At 39.5% G+C, this 18,633-nt stretch overlaps 1 protein-coding gene across 1 annotated transcript in view; it reads left to right on the plus strand.

Annotated features, from left to right (window-relative positions):
* ALG13 (ALG13 UDP-N-acetylglucosaminyltransferase subunit) overlaps positions 1-18,172 on the plus strand; it is a 198,163-nt gene extending 179,991 nt beyond the window's left edge. The window contains exons 20-25 of the mRNA XM_073547540.1: positions 1-83; positions 1,149-1,238; positions 11,942-12,098; positions 14,300-14,426; positions 17,237-17,269; positions 17,847-18,172. Of these exons, the coding sequence (XP_073403641.1) occupies positions 1-83; positions 1,149-1,238; positions 11,942-12,098; positions 14,300-14,426; positions 17,237-17,269; positions 17,847-17,944 (588 nt within the window). The 3' untranslated portion in view covers positions 17,945-18,172. The remainder of the gene's footprint in view (positions 84-1,148; positions 1,239-11,941; positions 12,099-14,299; positions 14,427-17,236; positions 17,270-17,846) is intronic.
* The last annotated feature ends 461 nt before the right edge of the window (positions 18,173-18,633 follow it).

Below are 18,633 nucleotides of genomic sequence, written 5' to 3' on the forward strand. Positions count from 1 at the left end.
ACTGCAGCCAGTCTTGCATCATATGAACATTACAGATCTCCCCAATCTCCTCATCGTCAAGGCAGAAGCTTTGGAATCCCAAAGTAGGTATCCTCCATCATGTGTTAATAGGTAAACTAAATGGGTAAATAGGTAGATGTTATATTTGTACAGTATTTGATTAACTTGAGATATTTAGTATACTGTATTTATAAGTGTCTATAGTTTAACAACAAAAGTAAAAAAAAAAGTCTTGCACAAGACCATATTGTCTCTTTTGGCAGCCTCTACTTTGTATGCTAGACGTTGGGTTTAATCTGGTATATCTGCTTTTATTATAATGGTTTGGACCTTATGCACCTTTTTTTTATATTTGTGGGAAACGTATAATAGTTCATTAAATAAAACTTTAAAGAATCATAGCCGTCAATCGGCTATTGTAAAATGTGTTGTTTTTTTTTTTGTTTTTTTTTTACAGACCTCACTAGAATATTTGACTTGGAATAGTATGTTATGGATAGGAATAGGGTATGATTATTATCTGTTTATTATCTGTTCAATACTCGTTATGATTTGAATATCTAACTGGAAAAAGAGCAGTAATTCTTGGGTGCTGCCACAGAGTGTCGGTGGGAAGAAACCTATTCAAACCAAACAGAAAAGCTTGGTAATTCTCAGGCGACAGAGTGAATGCAAGGGTGTATGCTTTCTGGCTCCTTACTCAGTCATACAACGCGTTTTGAAGTCGGGTTGACCTCATCAGGTTATGGAGTCAACCTGACTTCGAAACGCATTGTATGAATGAATACTGATCCAAAGAACATACACCCTTGTCTTCGCACTGTGGCCTCGCCTGAGAATTACCGCAATTTCCTGTTTGGTTTGAATATGTTTCTTCTCACCCACACATGGGTCAGTGGTCAGAGCATCAGCCCTTCATTCTAAGAGTACAGAGTTATGCCAGGTCACAACCCAAGGAGGTGAGCTTATACAATCCCGTGTTCTCTGACTTATATTGACGATAAACACACTTAAAACGTATTTTCTCTTTTTCTTTATGCTCTGTTAGATGTCTTTATTAAACTTCGTTTGTTTTTTTTGTTTTTTTTTAAATTTTAACATTGTATTTTTATCATTAAGCAAGGTCTTCGACTCATTATATTTTATAGACACACTATCATGAGTCCAGAGATCCCTTTCTATCACAACTCTGGAAAGAGGTGCTACCAAAGTTTTGACAACTATTCTTACAGAACTAGGTAAGCAGATCTGTGAAAATTGTTAGCAAACTAGCTTCTCTTTTCACATTTCTTGAGCACTGTCAGGTTAGTTAAGAAACGAGTCACTATTGTTGACAGATTGTGAAGTGTGACTAATCATTTCAGAGAATATATAAAGAAAAAAATTTCACTGATCCAGAGGTCAGTGGTGGTTATATGTTTCATAGTAGCTTGCATAGTGGTCTTGTGTGTTTCTCATTGGCTACAGCAGCCAGACTCTGATCGGTAAACCGTGCATGGAGAAAATAATCAAAATACCAGCATTACGTTTTTTTTACCCGCCGCAGCATTGCAATAAAATGAAACAAGAGGCAATAAAAAGCATAGTTTATACCCCAAAATGGTATCAATAAAAAAGCTCAGAGCACAAAGCAAATTAAGTCCTCACACAGCCTCAGATCCCGAAAAATGAAAAGATAACATCTCTCTGACAATGGCAACGCAAGTGAAATTTTGTTTTATTACAAACTTCCAATTTTTTTTTTCATTACTTAAATTAAAAAAATAAACTATATATGTTTGGTATCTGCGTATTCTTACTGACCTGGAGAATTATACAGCTCTGGAAAAAATTAGAGACCACCACATCAAAACTGTCATGGGCAGCCCATTCTCCTGACCTGAACCCCATTGAAAACCTCTGGAATATAATAAAGAGGATGATGGATAGTCAAAAGCGATCAAACAAAGAACTGCTTAAATTTTTGAGCCAGAAGCAATGTGAAAGACTGGTGGAAAGCATGCCAAGATGCATGAAAGCTGTTTTTAACCCCTTCATGACCCAGCCTATTTTGACCTTAATGACGTGGCCATTTTTTGCATTTCTGACCAGTGTCCCTTTATGAGGTAATAACTCAGGAACGCTTCAACGCATCCTAGCGACTCTGAGATTGTTTTTTCGTGACATATTGGGCTTCATGTTAGTGGTAAATTGAGGTCGATAATTTTTGCGTTTATTTGTGAAAAAAATGGAAACTTGGCAAAAATTTTGAAATTTTCAAATTTTGAATTTTTATTCTGTTAAACCAGAGAGTTATGTGACACAAAATAATTAATAAAATTTCCCACATGTCTACTTTACATTAGCACAATTTTGGAAACAAAATTTTTTTTTTGTTAGGAAGTTATAAGAGTTAAAAGTTGACCAGCGATTTCTCATTTTTACAACAAAATTTACAAAACCGTTTTTTTAGGGACCACCTCACATTTGAAGTCACTTTGAGGGGTCTATATGGCAGAAAATACCCAAAAGTGACACTATTCTAAAAACTGCACCCCTCAAGCTACTCAAAACTACATTCAAGAAGATTAACCCTTCTGGTACTTCTTTTAATTTTCACATGGGCAACAGGGTAAAATGGATCATAAAATTTGTTGGACAATTTCTCCTGAGTACACCAATACCTCATATGTGGTCATAAACCACTGTTTGGACGCACGGCAGGGCCCGGAAGGGAAGGAGCGCCATTTGACTTTTTGAATGGAAAATTAGCTCCAATCGTTAGCGGACACCATGTCTCGTTTGGAGAGCCCCTGTGTGCCTAAACATTGAAGCTCCCCCACAAGTGACCCCATTTTAGAAACTAGACCCCTGAAGGAACTTATCTGATGTGTGGTGAGCACTTAGAACCCCCAAATGCTTCACAAAAGATTATAACGCAGAGCAGAGAAAATAAAAAATTTTTTTCCTCAAAAATGATTTTTTAGCCCGCTATTTTTTATTTTCACAAGGCTAACAGGAGAAATTGGACTCCAAAAGTTTTTGTCCAGTTCGTCCTGAGAATACAGGTACCCCATATGTGGGGGTAAACCACTATTTGGGCGCACGGCAGGGCCCAGAAGGGAAGGAGCGCCATTTGACTTTTTGAATGAAAAATTAGCTCCAATCGTTAGCGGACACCATGTAGTGTTTGGAGAGCCCCTGTGTGTCTAAACTTTGGAGCTCCCCCACAAATGCCCCCATTTTGGAAACTTGACCCCCCCCCCCCCAAGGAACTTAACTAGATGCTTAGTGAGCACTTTGAACCCTCAGGTGCTTCACAGAAGTTTATAACGCAGAGCCATGAAAAGAAAAATATTTTTTTCCTCAAAAAATGATTTCTTAGCCCGCTAATTTTTATTTTCGCAATGGTAACAGGACAAATTGGACCCCTAAAGTTGTTGTCCAGTTTCTCCTAAGTACACTGGTACCCCATATGTGGGGGGGAACCACTGTTTGGGCACACGTCAGGGCTCAGAAGGGAAGGAGTGACGTTTCGAAATGTCGACTTGATGGAATGGTCTGCGGGTGTCATGTTACGTTTGCAGAGCCCCTGATGCGCCTAAACAGTGGAAACCCCTGACAAGTGAACCCTTTTTGGAAACTATACCCCCTAAGGAACTAATCTAGATGTGTGGTGAGCGATTTGAACCCCCAAGTTCTTCACAGTAGTTTAACGCAAAGGCATGAAAATAAAAAATATTTTTTTCCTCATAAAATGATTTTTTTAGCCCACAATATTTTATTTCACAAGGCTAACAGAGATTCGACCCCAAAAGTTGTTGTCCAGTTTGTCCTGAGTACGCTGGTACCCCATATGTGGGGGGAACCACTGTTTGGGCACAGGTCGGGGCTCGGAAGGGAAGTAGTGACGTTTTAAATGCCGACTTCATGGAATGGTTTGCAGGCGTCATGTTACGTTTGCAGAGCCCCTGATGTGCCTAAACAGTAGAAACCCCCCACAAGTGACCCCATTTTGTAAACTAGACTCCCCCCCCCCCCCCCCCCCCCCAAGGAACTTATCTAGATGTCTGGTGAGCACTTCGAACCCCCAAGTGCTTCACAGAAGTTTATAACGCAGAGCCATGAAAATAAAAAATCATTTTTTTTCCACAAAAATAATTATTTTAGCCCCCAATTTTTTATTTTCCCAAGGGTAACAGGAGAAATTAGACCCCAAAAGTTGTTGTGCAATTTTTCCTGAGTACGCTGATACCTCATATGTGGGGGTAAACCACTGTTTGGGCACACGTTGGGGCACGGTATGGAGGGAGCACTGTTTGACTTTTTAAACGCAAAATTGGCTGGAATCAATGGTGGCGCCATGTCGTGTTTGGAGACCCCCTGATGTGCCTAAACAATGGAAACCCCTCAATTCTAACTCCAACCCTAACCCCAACGCACCCCTAATCCCAACCCTAATCCCAACTCTAACCTTAACTACAAGCCTAACCCTAATCCCAACCCTAACCTTAACCCTAACGCCAGCCCTGACCCTAACGCCAGCGTCACCGTGGAGGAAAAACCTAAACAAGCTAAGTCCCAGAAAAACTAGAGAGGTTGGTAACTATGCAGATTGCAGATCCCTGATCCTAACCACACAACTAGCAGCAGCCGTGGAGCGCACCCATGATGAACCTAGACGCCTCGTCACGGCCGGAGGACTAAACAAGCCTAAAGCAAGAAAAGGGGAAAAACAACTGCCCCAGAGCAGACCCCAAAGGAATAGACAGCCCCCACACATGTATTGACGGTGAAACAAGATGAAAACACAAACATAGGCAGGAAAATAGGCTGAGCAAATGGTGGGGCCCAAACTAACTAGAAAGGATAAGAAAAAGACACTGTCTGCAATCTGCCAAAAACCCTACAAAAATAATGTCCAACACTGATAACAAAATTAACCCTGAAGTCACTAGACTTATCCCACTATATCAGCACTCTGAAATATTCTGAGGCAGAGCAAAAAGAGGCCAATCTAATAAGGGACAAAAAGCAAATTGGCAAATACAGATAAGAGTGGAAATTCAGCACATCCCCAGCCGGGGCTGGCTGTCCACACAAAAAACTGAATAGACCAACAAAATCAAGTGTGAACATTAGCAGAAAAACTTAGCTTGAGCTGACTGGAACAGAGCTGAGAACCAAGACCTGACAAGCCAGAAGGGATCACCAGCACCAGAATAGGGCGTCGGCTGTCTTAAATCCAGTCTGAGATTCCTGAGGTCCAATTGTCATCCTCCTTATCAGGTGGCAAATCTCTGATTAAATCAGCCTCACTACCTCCTTTTACCACCAGAGGGAGTCTGGAAGGAGAACTCACAACTGGTAGACCAGAAAATGAACTCACAACACCTAACCCTAATTCCAGCCCTAACCCTAATTCCAACCCTAATGGAAAAATAAAAATATTTTATTTTATTATATGTCCCTACCTATGGGGGTGATAAAGGCGGGGTTTATATACTTTTTTTTTAATTTGATCACTGTGAGAGTTTCTCACAGTGATCAAAATAAATGAAAGAATCTGCAGCCGGTGCACTGCGCATGCGCCCGCCATTTTCCAAGATGGCGGCGCCCATGACGCAGGACACCGGGATGGCCAGAGGGACAGGAGGTACCGGGGCCGGTGGGGGGGGGATCGGAAGGCTGGGAGGAGTGGAGAGAAGGGGGAGGGGACCTGATGATGACTGCGGTGTCTGATCGCTGCCGTCAGTCGGTGGCGGCAGCCAATCGGCGCCATCAGTTGGTGGGTGAGGGGTCTGATTGTCTCCAGCCATGGCCGATGCTATTGCAGCATCGGCCATGGACCGATTGTAATATTTCACCAAATTTAATTGGTGATACATTACAATCGTACTGCGCATGCGCCCACCATTTTCAAAGATGGCGGCGCCCATGCAGGAGGGACGGCGGGACACCGGGAGCCGGAGCGGGATGTGAGAGGTACGGGGGAGGGGGGATCAGACTGCGGGGGGGATCAGAGGGAAGGGGGGCAGATCGTGACAGCAATGTGTGTGTTGGGGGGGTTTAAATCAGTGTCTCCAGCCATGTTCGATGCTACTGCAGCATCGGCCATGGCTGGATAGTAAGATTTCATCAAATTTCATTGATTAAATATTACTATCGTTCTGATTGGCTGTTTCACTTTCAACAGCCAATCTGAGCGATCATAGCCATGTGGGGGCTAAGCCACCCCCCCGTGGTGAAGCATAAAGGGTCCTTTGTGTGCGGGTCGGGTGACCTTTCAGTGACCCCGGTCACCTGACCCACACGTAGGTGTCATGGGTCGTTTGGGCACTACTTTTCATGACGCCTACGTAGGCGTCATGGGTCGGGAAGGGGTTAAAAATCATGGTTATTCCAGAAAATATTGATTTCAGAACTCTTCCGGAGTTAAAACATTAGTATTGTTTCTAAATGATTATGAACTTGTTTTATTTGCATTATTTGATGTCTGAAAACAGTTTATTTTTATTTTTTTTTACATTTTGACTATTTTTATTTGTTAGAAAAAAAATACAAAATGTATTGCTTGGAAATTCACCAACATGTCAGAAGTTTATAGACTAAAAGAACAATTTACATTTTACTCAAAAATATACCTATAAAGAGAAAAATCAGACAAACTGAACATTTGAAAGTGGTCTCTTAATTTTTGCCAGAGCTGTATTTCCAGGTCCGTGTTACCATCTAGTGAAGATGGTAAATTAAAAAAAAAAATAAAAAAAATAAAAAAAAGTTTGTGGAATTGCAATTTCAACGCACTGAGAATTTTTCCCTTTTTCCAGTGCATCACATGATAGAATGTCATTCAGAAGCTCAATTGGTCCCTCAGAAAAACAAGCCCTCATATGGTTATATTGATGGGAAAAAAAATTAGTCATGGCTCTTGGAAGGAGGAGAGGAAGAAACAAACAAAAAATTGCCCGGTGGTGGAGGGGTTAATGAAGTTAAACACCTTTTTTTTCTTTTAATTTAAATTTTTATTGCAGAAATGTGTTTTTGTCTAAGAAAAATAAATGGACCACTTAGGTTCTATAGCCAGACTAAATAAAACATACCATAAAAAAGTTGTAACACCTACAGTCTATATGAACCTATAAATATTATATACGTCAGCAAATAGCCATCATAATTTTTATTCATTTGATATACAGAATAAAATAATTTAAGGGAGTAGATTACACAGAAAACAATTTCATGAGGCATGATTAGGGGTGAACCATAAGTGTATAAATACAAAAAAGAAATGTTAAATGCTTGAGCAGTATCCAAATAGTAATAAATTGATATTCTATTTTGATGAATTATACATAGTAACATAACATAGTAACATAGTTTTGAAGGCTGAAGGAAGTCCTTATGTCCATCTAGTTCAGCCTATTTTTAGTGCAGCTGTTCTGCATTGTTGATCCTGGGGAAGGCAAAAAACCCACAGAGTAGAAGCCAATTTTCTCCATAGGGAAAAAAATTCCTTCCCCCTAAGCTGGGTCAACCATCTACCTATAATATTCTGTTATTCGTAACCTTCTATACTGTTACTCCCAAGAAAAGCATCCATTCCTTTCTTAAATTCATTCAGTGAGTTTCTCCTTCCCATGTGCATAACCTTACGCTTATCTATGTTAAACCTCATTTGCCATTTATCAGCCCAATTCTCCAATTTAGTCAAATCTGTCTGTAGTTTCAAACTGTCCTCCTTTGTGTTAACTACCTTACATAGTTTTGTATCATCTGCAAATACTGATATTTTACTATGTAAGCCATCCACTAGATCATTAATAAATATATTAAATAGTAGGGGGCCCAATACAGAACCCTGTGGTACCCCACTAGTAACCCTGGCCCAATCTGAGTATGCACCATTAATAACCACTTTGTTTTCTATCACTAAGCCAGCTACCTACCCATCTACACACATTTTCCCCTAGCCCAAGCTTTCTCATCTTACTTACCAATCTTTTATGTGGGACAGTGTCAAATGCTTTAGAGAAGTCGAGATAAATGACATCCAATGATTCTCTTTGGTCCATTTGAGAGCTTACTTCCTCATAGAAGCTGATCAGGTTAGTTTGACAGGAGCGATCCTTCATAAATCCATGTTGATATGGAGTTAAACATTTATTAACAATGAGATATTCCATAATGGTATCCCTTAGAAACCCTTCAAAAATGTTACCCACAACAGATGTTAAGCTTACCGGCCTATAGTTTCCAGGTTCCCTTTTACACCCCTTTTTGAATATTGGTACCACATTTGCTTGCCGCCAATCAAAAGGAACAGACCGTGTTTCTATAGAGTCTTTAAATATAAGGAAGAGAGGCCTGTCTATCACATTACTTAACTTCCTTAATACCCAAGGGTGAATGCCATCAGGGCCTGGTGATTTGTCAATTTCAATCTTACTAAGGCGGTTCTGCACTTCTTCCTGGGTTAGGCAGGTAATACTTAATGGGGAGTTTACATTATCACTCTGCATTTCCCCTGGCAAATCCTTTTCCTGTGTGAACACTGTTGAGAAAAAAGTATTTAAAACATTTGCTTTTTTTCCCACATCGCTCTCTATGATTTCACCCTCATTGTTCTTTAAAGGGCCGACACCATCAATTTTAATCATTTTACTGTTTATATAATTAAAGAATAGTTTGGGGTTTGTTTTTACTTTTCTTAGCAAGGAGTCTCTCAGTTTCCACTTTTGCTAAATGTATTTGTTTTTTTACACATTTTATTTTTTCCTCCAACTTTTTAATGCTTCATTGCCTTCTTGTTTTAGCTTCTTAAATGCCTTGTTCTTGTTATTTATTACCCTTTTTACATCCTTATTTAGCCACATTGGTGTTCTCCTGTTTTTAGCCCTTTTATTTCTGTACGGTATGGCTAGCTCGCAGTGGGTGTGTAAAACTGATTTTAAATATTTCCCATTTATTTTCTGTGCTCCTATTTTTGAGGACATTGTCCCAATCAATTTGGCGAAGGTCCTCTCTAAGAAGATCAAACTTTGCTTTCCTGAAATTCAGCGTTTTTGTAACCCCCTTCCCAGGGCACCTTACTGAAGGACAAGTGGAATTGTATTATATTGTGGTCACTGTTCCCTAGGTGCCCATCGACCCGTACTTCTGTTATTCTATCTGGCCTGTTACTTAAAATTAAGTCCAGAAGGGCTGTCCCTCTAGTTGGGCCCTGCACAAGTTGTGACAGATAATTATCCTTGGTCACTGACAGAAATTGGTTTCCTTTCTGAGATACGCAGGTTTCAGTTTCCCAGTCTGTCGGGGTAGTTGAAGTCCCCCATAATAATCACCTCATTGTAATTTGCTGCTTTGTCTATTTGTTTCAATAATACATTTTCAGTGGTTTCTGTTATATTTGGTGGCTTATAACAAACCCCTATGAGGATTTTATTACTTTTCCCTCCTTGTATCTCCACCTATAGAGACTCCACCTCTTCATTTCCCTCTTGTATATCTTCTCTTAGTGTGGGCTTTAAAGTGGACTTTATATATAGACAGACTCCACCCCCTTTCCTTTTTTTACTATCCCTCCTAAACAAATCATATCCTTGCAAGTTAGCCACCCAGTCATAGCTGTCGTCTAACCATGTCTCAGTTATTCCTACTATGTCGTTTTTTTCCTCATACTAATGTACCAACTCCAGATCTTCAATCTTGTTGGTCAGCATGCAGGAAAGAAGTTTTGCTTCCTTTTTCATAGCTTCATAAAGGAACTTCAGATATGTAAACAAAAGAAAGTAACTAGTGCAAAACCTGCATGATTAGACTGAGGAAATGTTATAGCCAAAAACTGATACTGTAAAAGAAGGTGCAAGTGCACAATACTTTATTGCATTTCATTATGCTGGAATGTGAAAGCATGTACAGGTGCTTCTCACAATATTAGAATATCATCAAAAAGTTAATTTATTTCACTTCAATACAAAAAGTGAAACTCATATATAGTCATTTCAGAGTGATCCATTTCAAGTGTTTTTTCTGTTAATGTTGATGATTATGGCTCCCAGCCAATGAAAACCCAAAAGTCATCTCAGTATATTCGAGTTAATTTTGAAAAAACTCCTGCAAAGACTTACTAAGCGTTTAAAAAGGTCCCTTAGTCTTTTTCAGTAGGCTCCACAATCATAGGGAAGTCTACTGATTTGACAAATGTCCAGAAGGCAGTCATTAACACACTCCACAAGGAAGGTAAGCCACAAAAGGTAATTGTTAAAGAAGCTGGCTGTTCAGAGTGCTGTATCCAAGCATATTAATTGAAAGTTGAGTGGAAGGAAAAAGTTTGGTAGAAAAAGCCTTGATAAGATTAAGAAAAGGTCATTCAAAATTATGGGGGAGATTCACAAGGAGTGGACTGCTGCAGGAGTCATTGCTTCAAGAGTCACCACACACAGACGTATCCAAGACATGGGCTACAAGCGTCGCATTCCTTGTATCAAACCACTCATGACCAATAGACAATTCCAGAAGCTTCTTACCTGGGCCAAGGAGAAAATGAACTGGACTATTGCTCATTGGTCCAAGGTGCCGTTTTGAGATGAAAGTTAAATTTTGCATTTCATTTGGAGATCAAGGTCCCAGAGTCTGGAAGGAAGAGTGGCAACGCACACAGTCCAATCCAAGCTGCTTGAGGTCTAGTGTGCATTTTCCACAATCAGTGATAGTTTGGGGAGCCATGTCATCTGCTGGTGTAGGGTCACTGTGTTTTATCAAGACAAAAGTCAGCACAGCCATCTACCAGGAAATTTTATAGCTCTTCATGCTTCCCTCTGCCGACAAGCTTTTTGGAGATGGAAATGTCAATCTCCAGTAGGACTTGGCACCTGTCCACACTGCCAAAAGTACCAATACCTGGTTTAAAAACAACAGTATCACTGTGCTTGATTGGCCATCAAACTCACCTGACCTTCACCCCGTAAAGAATCTATGGCGTATTGTCAAGAGGAAGATGAGACAGCAGACTCAATTGAGACGAGCTAAACAGGGCTGTGGAGTCAGTAAGCCAAACCTCCGACTCCTCAATTTCCATGACACTGACTCCACCAAAATGGGCTCCGACTCCATGACTTCGACTACACAGCCCTGGAGCTGAAGGCTGATATCAAAGCAACCTGGGCTTCCATAACACCTCAGCAGTGCCACAGGCTGCCTCCATGCCATGCTGTATTAATGCAGTAATTGATGCAAAAGGATCCCCGACCAGGTATAGAGTGCATTTACTGAACATACATTTCAGTAGGCCAACCTTTCGGATTTTAAAATAATTTTTCATCTGGCGTCATAAAGTATTTTAATTTACTGAGATAATGTCTTTTGGGTTTTCATTGGCTGTAAGCCATAATCATCAACATTAACAGAAATAAACACTTGAAATCACTCTGTAATGATTCTATATAATTTGAGTTTCACTTTTTGAATTGAAGTGAAATAAATTAACTTTCTGATATTCAAATTGTGAGAAGCACATTTACATACAAACATGAAAAAAAATCTAAAGAGAACACAATCTATAGAATACTGACCATACATTGAGACCATAGAAGCCAAAATGTTTAACCAAACCTAACTTCAAAAAATGCATTTTAGCTAAAAATACATGCAAGTATGTTTTTAAAGCTTAGGCTTCAGTTAGACGCTTCCATGGTAATTACAATTAGTCAGGGCAGTAATGGACAAGCAGAAACTTGGTATTCTAGAACGGTCACTGAAATCTTCAATATAACCCCTTTTTAAATTAAATGGATGCATGCTCTTGGGTGCTTATACTTCTTATTTTTTTACATATATGTTTAAAATATGTATGTAAAATATATACCCAAAACAGATTTTTTTTTTTTTTTTATTCAAATGTTCCTAATATTTTGTATAGGATTTTTATGCCGAATAAATCCTTATCTATGCTGCTCAATAGGTCCTACACACGGAGCAGAAGGCAGATGCCTTGTGTAAATAAAGAATGTCAATTTGGGTTTATGTCGGACAGAGATGAGGAGCAACGAGGCCTAGAAGAAACAATAACTTATTACGAAATTGAGGAAGCTGATGAGACTCCTTTTTCTCCATTATCTGTAAGTATCTTCTGATAGATGAATGATGTAAATACAATATTTGCCCAGGCCAACCTTTGACGAAGGCTGGTAGTTTCCTATGCAGCAACGTAGGTGTTCCCATCAGTATCTGCAGTCTGTCTATAAGATTTGTAGCATCCATAAATAGATGGATGCATAAGGACAAGGTCCATAATACCTTTGCGTAAAGAGTAGTGTTGAGCATTCCGATACCGCAAGTATCGGGTATCGGCCGATACTTGCTGTATCGGAATTCCGATACCGTCTTCCAATATTTTTTCAATATCGGAATTCGGCATCGGAATCGGAAGTTTAGTTGATTGACGGCCTGACGTCATCATGATGCGCGGTGTGTGCGCATCATGATGCGCCGTCATTTCGGGCCTTCCGGGGGTCTCTGCCGGCCTGCCGGGGGGCTGTGCCGGCCTGCCGGGGGGCTGTGTGGACTGCCCGGGGTCTGTACCGGCCTGCCGGGGGGCTGTGCCGGCCTGCCGGTGGTCTGTGCACCCTGTGGGGGTCTGTACCGGCCTGCCGGGGGGCTGTGCCGGCCTGCCGGTGGTCTGTGCACCCTGTGGGGGTCTGTACCGGCCTGCCGGGGGGCTGTGCCGGCCTGCCGGTGGTCTGTGCACCCTGTGGGGGTCTGTACCGGCCTGCCGGGGGGCTGTGCCGGCCTGCCGGGGGGCTGTGCTGATGTCCGGGGGTCTGTGCAAGCATCGTCCGATGGGACTACAAGTCCCATCGGGCGATGCCTGCTACCATGACAGTGATTGACACATTAGCCAATGATGGGACAGTAGTAGTCCCATCATCCGGCTAATGTGTTAAATGTTAAAAAAAAAAAAAAAAAAAAAAAAAAAAAAAAAATACTACATACATACTACATGCATGCTACATACATGCTACATGCATGCTACATACATACTACATATATACTACATACATACTACATACATGCTACATACATACTGCATGCTACATACATACTACATACATACTACATGCATGCTACATACATACTACATATATACTACATACCTACTACATACATGCTACATACATACTGCATGCTACATACATACTACATACATACTACATGCTACATGCATACTACATACATACTACATGCTACATACATACTACATGCATGCTACATACATACTACATACATACTACATACATACTGCATGCTACATACATACTACATACATACTACATACATACTACATGCATGCTACATACATACTACATATATACTACATGCATGCTACATACATACTACATGCTACATACATACTACATATATACTACATACATACTACATACATACTACATGCTACATACTACATATATACTACATACATACTACATACATGCTACATACATACTGCATGCTACATACATACTACATATATACTACATACATACTACATACATGCTACATACATACATACTACATACATACTACATGCTACATACATACCACATATATACTACATACATACAATACATTCATACAATACATACATAGACATACAGTACATATAACATAGAGTAACATACTTACCAATACTTGTCACATTGTTCCCCGAAGCCATTGTCTTTTCCGGGATAAATATTAACATAACAAACCACAAAAATACTCACCCACGATCCGAAGCAGTCCACGAGTGTGTCCCACGACGATCTTGGGTAGAGAACTGCAGCATCAGATGATGCTGCCGTTCTCTACGGGCTGCAGGAATCCAATGACGGAAGGTAGGTATCCTTCCGCACTGTATTCCTCCGCCACTTAAAAAAAAAAAAAAGTCCCTAGTCTCACTTTATGCCATTGCTGTGTGGGAATTTCTTACCACGTAAACAAAAAAAAAATTACACAAGCTTGGTATCACTATCGTCATACATGCCTGGAAAATCATGTTACCAGGTCAATGTAAAAAAAAAAAAAAAAAAAAATTAGCTTATCCCACAAATAACAAGCCCTCATGTAACTGTAGATGGGGGGAGGGGAATAAAAAAAGTAGTTTCCTAAAAGAGGGGAATTAAAAAAACAATCTGCAACTTGGCCATTATTTGACTTTTGAAAGTTATATATTTTTTTAAAAATGTGACTGTTAACAATGCGCCATTATGTGGATCTGTAGCTATAGGTGTAGAGCTACTGTATCAATCTTGGTGTAATATGATGTCCTGTGTTCTCCCAGAATCCAGGAAGTCCAATGGTTCCTGCTCCAGGTTTTTGGGTAGCAAGGAGCAATCCTGGTCCCATTGGCCCTGTCAAGCAAAACTTAAATTCATCAGAGGAAGATATTGATGAACCAAGTGATAGTGGTAACGTTGATATCCTTTATTTATGTATTTTTTTTCTACTCGTTATCAGGTGTGTATCAATAAAAACATCTTTCATATAATTGACATATAGACTAAAGCGTTTATAACGACCTTGACAAGAATGAGACCTCTATACTAGCTGGTGGTTTAATATATTGTTCCACCTCCACACTGATTTGAGGATTTGTCTGAATCCATTGTTTTTGTTTTTTTGGCAAAAAAATTAGTCAGTTGGAAGCTACACATTTTGATTGTTTAAAGGCCCCGTCACACACAGCAAGATTGCTAGCGAGATCTCTGATTTTGTGATTCATCAGCGATCTCGCCAGCGATCTTGCTGTGTGTGACACGCATCAGAGACCGGCCCCCCCCTGCCGGGTATTGCTGATCGTGCAGGAGTGTCCTGGGCCATTTTTTGATCATTGGTCTCTCGCTGGCCAGCATGCATCCCTGTGTGTGGCAGCGGGATACCAACGATAAGCGAGCTCCCAGCGCTGTAAGCAGATGCTGGGAGCTGGTATCCAAGGTAAATATTGGGTAACTAAGAGCACGCATCGTTTAGTTACCCACTATGTACCTTGGATACCTGCAAGGTCGCACTGGGAGCTGGTATCCAAGGTACACAGCGGGTAGCTAAGTGACGCTCACGCTTAGTTACCCGATATTTACCTTGGATACCAGCGTCCTCGCTCGTCCTGATCGCTGGTGAGATCTGCGATCATGTAGCGAGGCACCAGCGATCCTGACAAGGTCGTATCGTTGTCGGGATCGCTGGTGCATCGTTTTGTGTGCCGGGACCCTAAGAGTGAAATCAAAGAGCCTAAGTGTGGGTTTTTGATAAACCAGTTTTAAACAGACGCTTACTAAAATGTCAAATTCATCATAATAAATTTGGTGTATCTTGGCTATCTTTGCACCACAAACTGAAATCTATGCCTGCTATTTGCTGAGGTAGATGTACACTGTTTTAGACCAATTACTAGTGTAAATTATAGCGAACATGTGGGCCATGATTTGTCTCTAGCACTCTTCAGAAAAATGGTAGCGTGCATAAATACTTTAAAAAAAAAAATGGAAGTCAAGAATCTAGATTTTTTTTTTTTCTTCATTTTTGTTCTCTTAAATCAATACTACAAGTGATTTAAAAGCAAAAAATATGTATATAAAAACACTGGAATATGTGTTACTAGAGGAAAATGGCTTGTGCACCTTCTTTACCTGTCTTCTGAGAAGTCAGGTTAGCAGCTTATTCAGGCATTAAATTACAATTGCAAAGATAAAATGTCATCAGGGTTTTGCATATTAAAATAAAAGTATGATTTAACCCCTTCATGACCAGAGGTATTTTCGTTTTTACGGTTTGATTTTTTGCTCCACTTCTTTCCAGAGCCATAACTTTTTTATTTTTCCATCAATATGGCCATGTGAGGGCTTGTTTTTTGTGGGACAAGTTGTACTTTTGAATGACACCATTGGTTTTAACATGGTGTACTGTAAAACAGGAAAAAAATTCCAAGTGCGGTGGAATTGCAAAAAAGTGCAATCCCACAGTTTTGTTTTGCTTTTTTTGCTAGGTTCACTAAATGCTAAACCTGACCGGCAATTATGATTCTCCAGGTAATTGCAAGTTCATAGACACCAAACTTATCTAAGTTCTTTTTTAATGTTATCTACGTGGTGAAAAAAACTTCCAAACTTTATTTAAAATTGTGCCATTTTCCAATACCCGCAAGGTCTCCATTTTTCGTGATTTCGGATTGGGTTAGGACTTATTTTTTGCGTGCTGAGTTTTCGTTTTTAAAGATAACATTTTGGTGCAGATATGATCTTTTGAACGCCTGTTATTGCATTTTAATGCAATGTCACGGTGACCAAAAAAACGTAATTCTGGCATAACCCGATCGGCTCTGCTACATAGAGGCGATAATCAGATCGTCAGTATGTAGCAGAAAACCTTGCTATGAGCCCTGACCACTAGGCGGCACGCATAACAATCTGGCCTTGACAACCATAGAGGTCTCCAGGGGACCTCTGGTTGTCATGCCAACCCATCGGTGACCCGCTTTCACGTGACAGAGGTCACCGATGGGAGGATTTCCGACGTGATTGCTAGAATCGCGTCTTTCCACAGTACACGCACCAATGAACAGAAACAAAAACTTCTCATTTGAAAACAGCCAGGCTGTGGATTTATTCACCAAATGTATGTGATCAGTATAACCGCAGCATTATGGCCATTCGTTTTGTTTAATATGCAGAACAGTGATGACAAGTTCTCTTTTAAGTTAAGTCTACAGATGTGGAGGGACACCCCCCCCCCCCCCCCCCCCCGCTGTACTGCTTTCTTGTAAGCATTTTACCATTTCACAGATAACATTAGTGCATAATGTCCATTATATTGCTGTTTATGATGGTGTGCTAAAGCGTGTACGCTGAGCGTGATCTCTCATCTCCATACTTATGACCATGTGATTTCAGTTTTTCTTTAGCAAATTTTCAAAAATTTCTACACTTGTTTTAATTTCAGTCAAGATTGGTGCAGTGTACATTAATGAAAAAAATGAACTTTTTTGAATTTACCAAATGGCTGCAATGAAACAGTGAAAAATTTAAAGGGGTCTGAATACTTTTGCTACCCACTGTATACTTACGATGTTGCACTCTCCAGTATTATTTTCTAAGCTGCTGAAAATAAATGATGCAGTCCAGAAAAAACAATAATTCAATTTCTAATTTCTTTTCTACAAGTTTGACAAAACAATGATTGCGATACATTATAATTATTTATTCATTTATATTACTTTCTGCAGGAGAGTATCATGGAGACTTTATGTATACTTCAGGTTAGTGAAATGTGTAGTTGATAAAGAAAAAGAAATTTAAAAAAATAATCTGTTCACTTCTATGCAGCGAAGGTTGAAAATTATGATGCACCAATTTCTTTGAGCCACCTATTAATAAACTTGTGGCACCCTTGGGTTATTATATGTCAGAAAATGATATTTTGAATAATTTACAACTATATAATTTTCTGATTTACAATATAGTAATTTGTTACACCCCCTGTTAGCGATGGAGCTTTTGACAAGGCCCACCTACTTTATGAAAAAAAACAAACTGGCAAAGCTGGGGCAAAAAGTCTAAAATTGTCATGCAAATATGCCTTGTGCTGACTATATGATGGAACGCAAAGCTGAGCTTACCGGACTTATTATTCCATTTGAGAAACACACAAAATGGAAATGAAGCAGACACCATTCTATTAAAAGGGGCTTTTCTGCTTCAGTTTGCATCTGTTTTTCCTCATGAATTACATTGTTCTTTTTTTATGAAATAGAAATTAAGAAACAGCTGTGAGCAGTTTTAAACTGTTTTGTTGGAATTACTATTACTACTTTGTTGTATATCCTTTTTTTCCAGATGGTGCATTTGAGAATTCTACTTTATATAGTACAACAGAGTCCACTCAGAATATGGTAATTGGCTTTTTACTGTTTGTGTCCGTATCGATCATATAGCTAACTTGTATGTATCCCAAGATTACCAAAACTCCGAGCCTAGCACCTCAAAATCAAGACTACTAGGCACTGACCAAGACTGCAAAAGAAAAACTTTAGGAAATAACTTCCAAAATACTCTTCAAAACTGCTTCACGAAATGAAAAACTACTCTGCACATATCCTTGGGGTGGTGACACTGGCTTTGGATTTTTAATATACGTAAAATAAACTAGAGATTTAAAAGGATTTATCCTTGTTGCCGGAATTTTTTTTGTTTATCTACAATTAAATCTAAGGCCTTGCATGACAATTGAAATCTTACTTAACAATCCTTGACTACAAATTGCAGATTTCCTTAGTGTTTAATTTGCCGTACACATGTTAAATGAGCACAGTTTTGCTGATCAATCATCTTTGGAAATTGTTAAACGATTCCACAAGCAACCTAGGTTAAACAAAATTGTAAGGGAACCAATATAAAATGACAAATTCAGGTGATCATGACTAACACAAATTTTCAGCTAATCACTATTTATGTAAAGGTTCAATCTATTAAATTATATGTAATTAAACCAATCAGTAAAAAGTATAAATGGAAATTAAAAAGATCAAACCACCTGAATTGCTATTTTTTATTTTTCTTTTGGTCACCACACCTTCCTAACAAAATGTACTGTTATTAAGCAATCAAAGCATAATATGTACAA

The sequence above is a fragment of the Dendrobates tinctorius genome, unplaced genomic scaffold, assembly GCF_039654945.1.
Source record: "Dendrobates tinctorius isolate UK_male_01 unplaced genomic scaffold, ASM3965494v1 ptg000154l, whole genome shotgun sequence".
NCBI classification, from domain to species: Eukaryota; Metazoa; Chordata; class Amphibia; order Anura; family Dendrobatidae; genus Dendrobates; species Dendrobates tinctorius.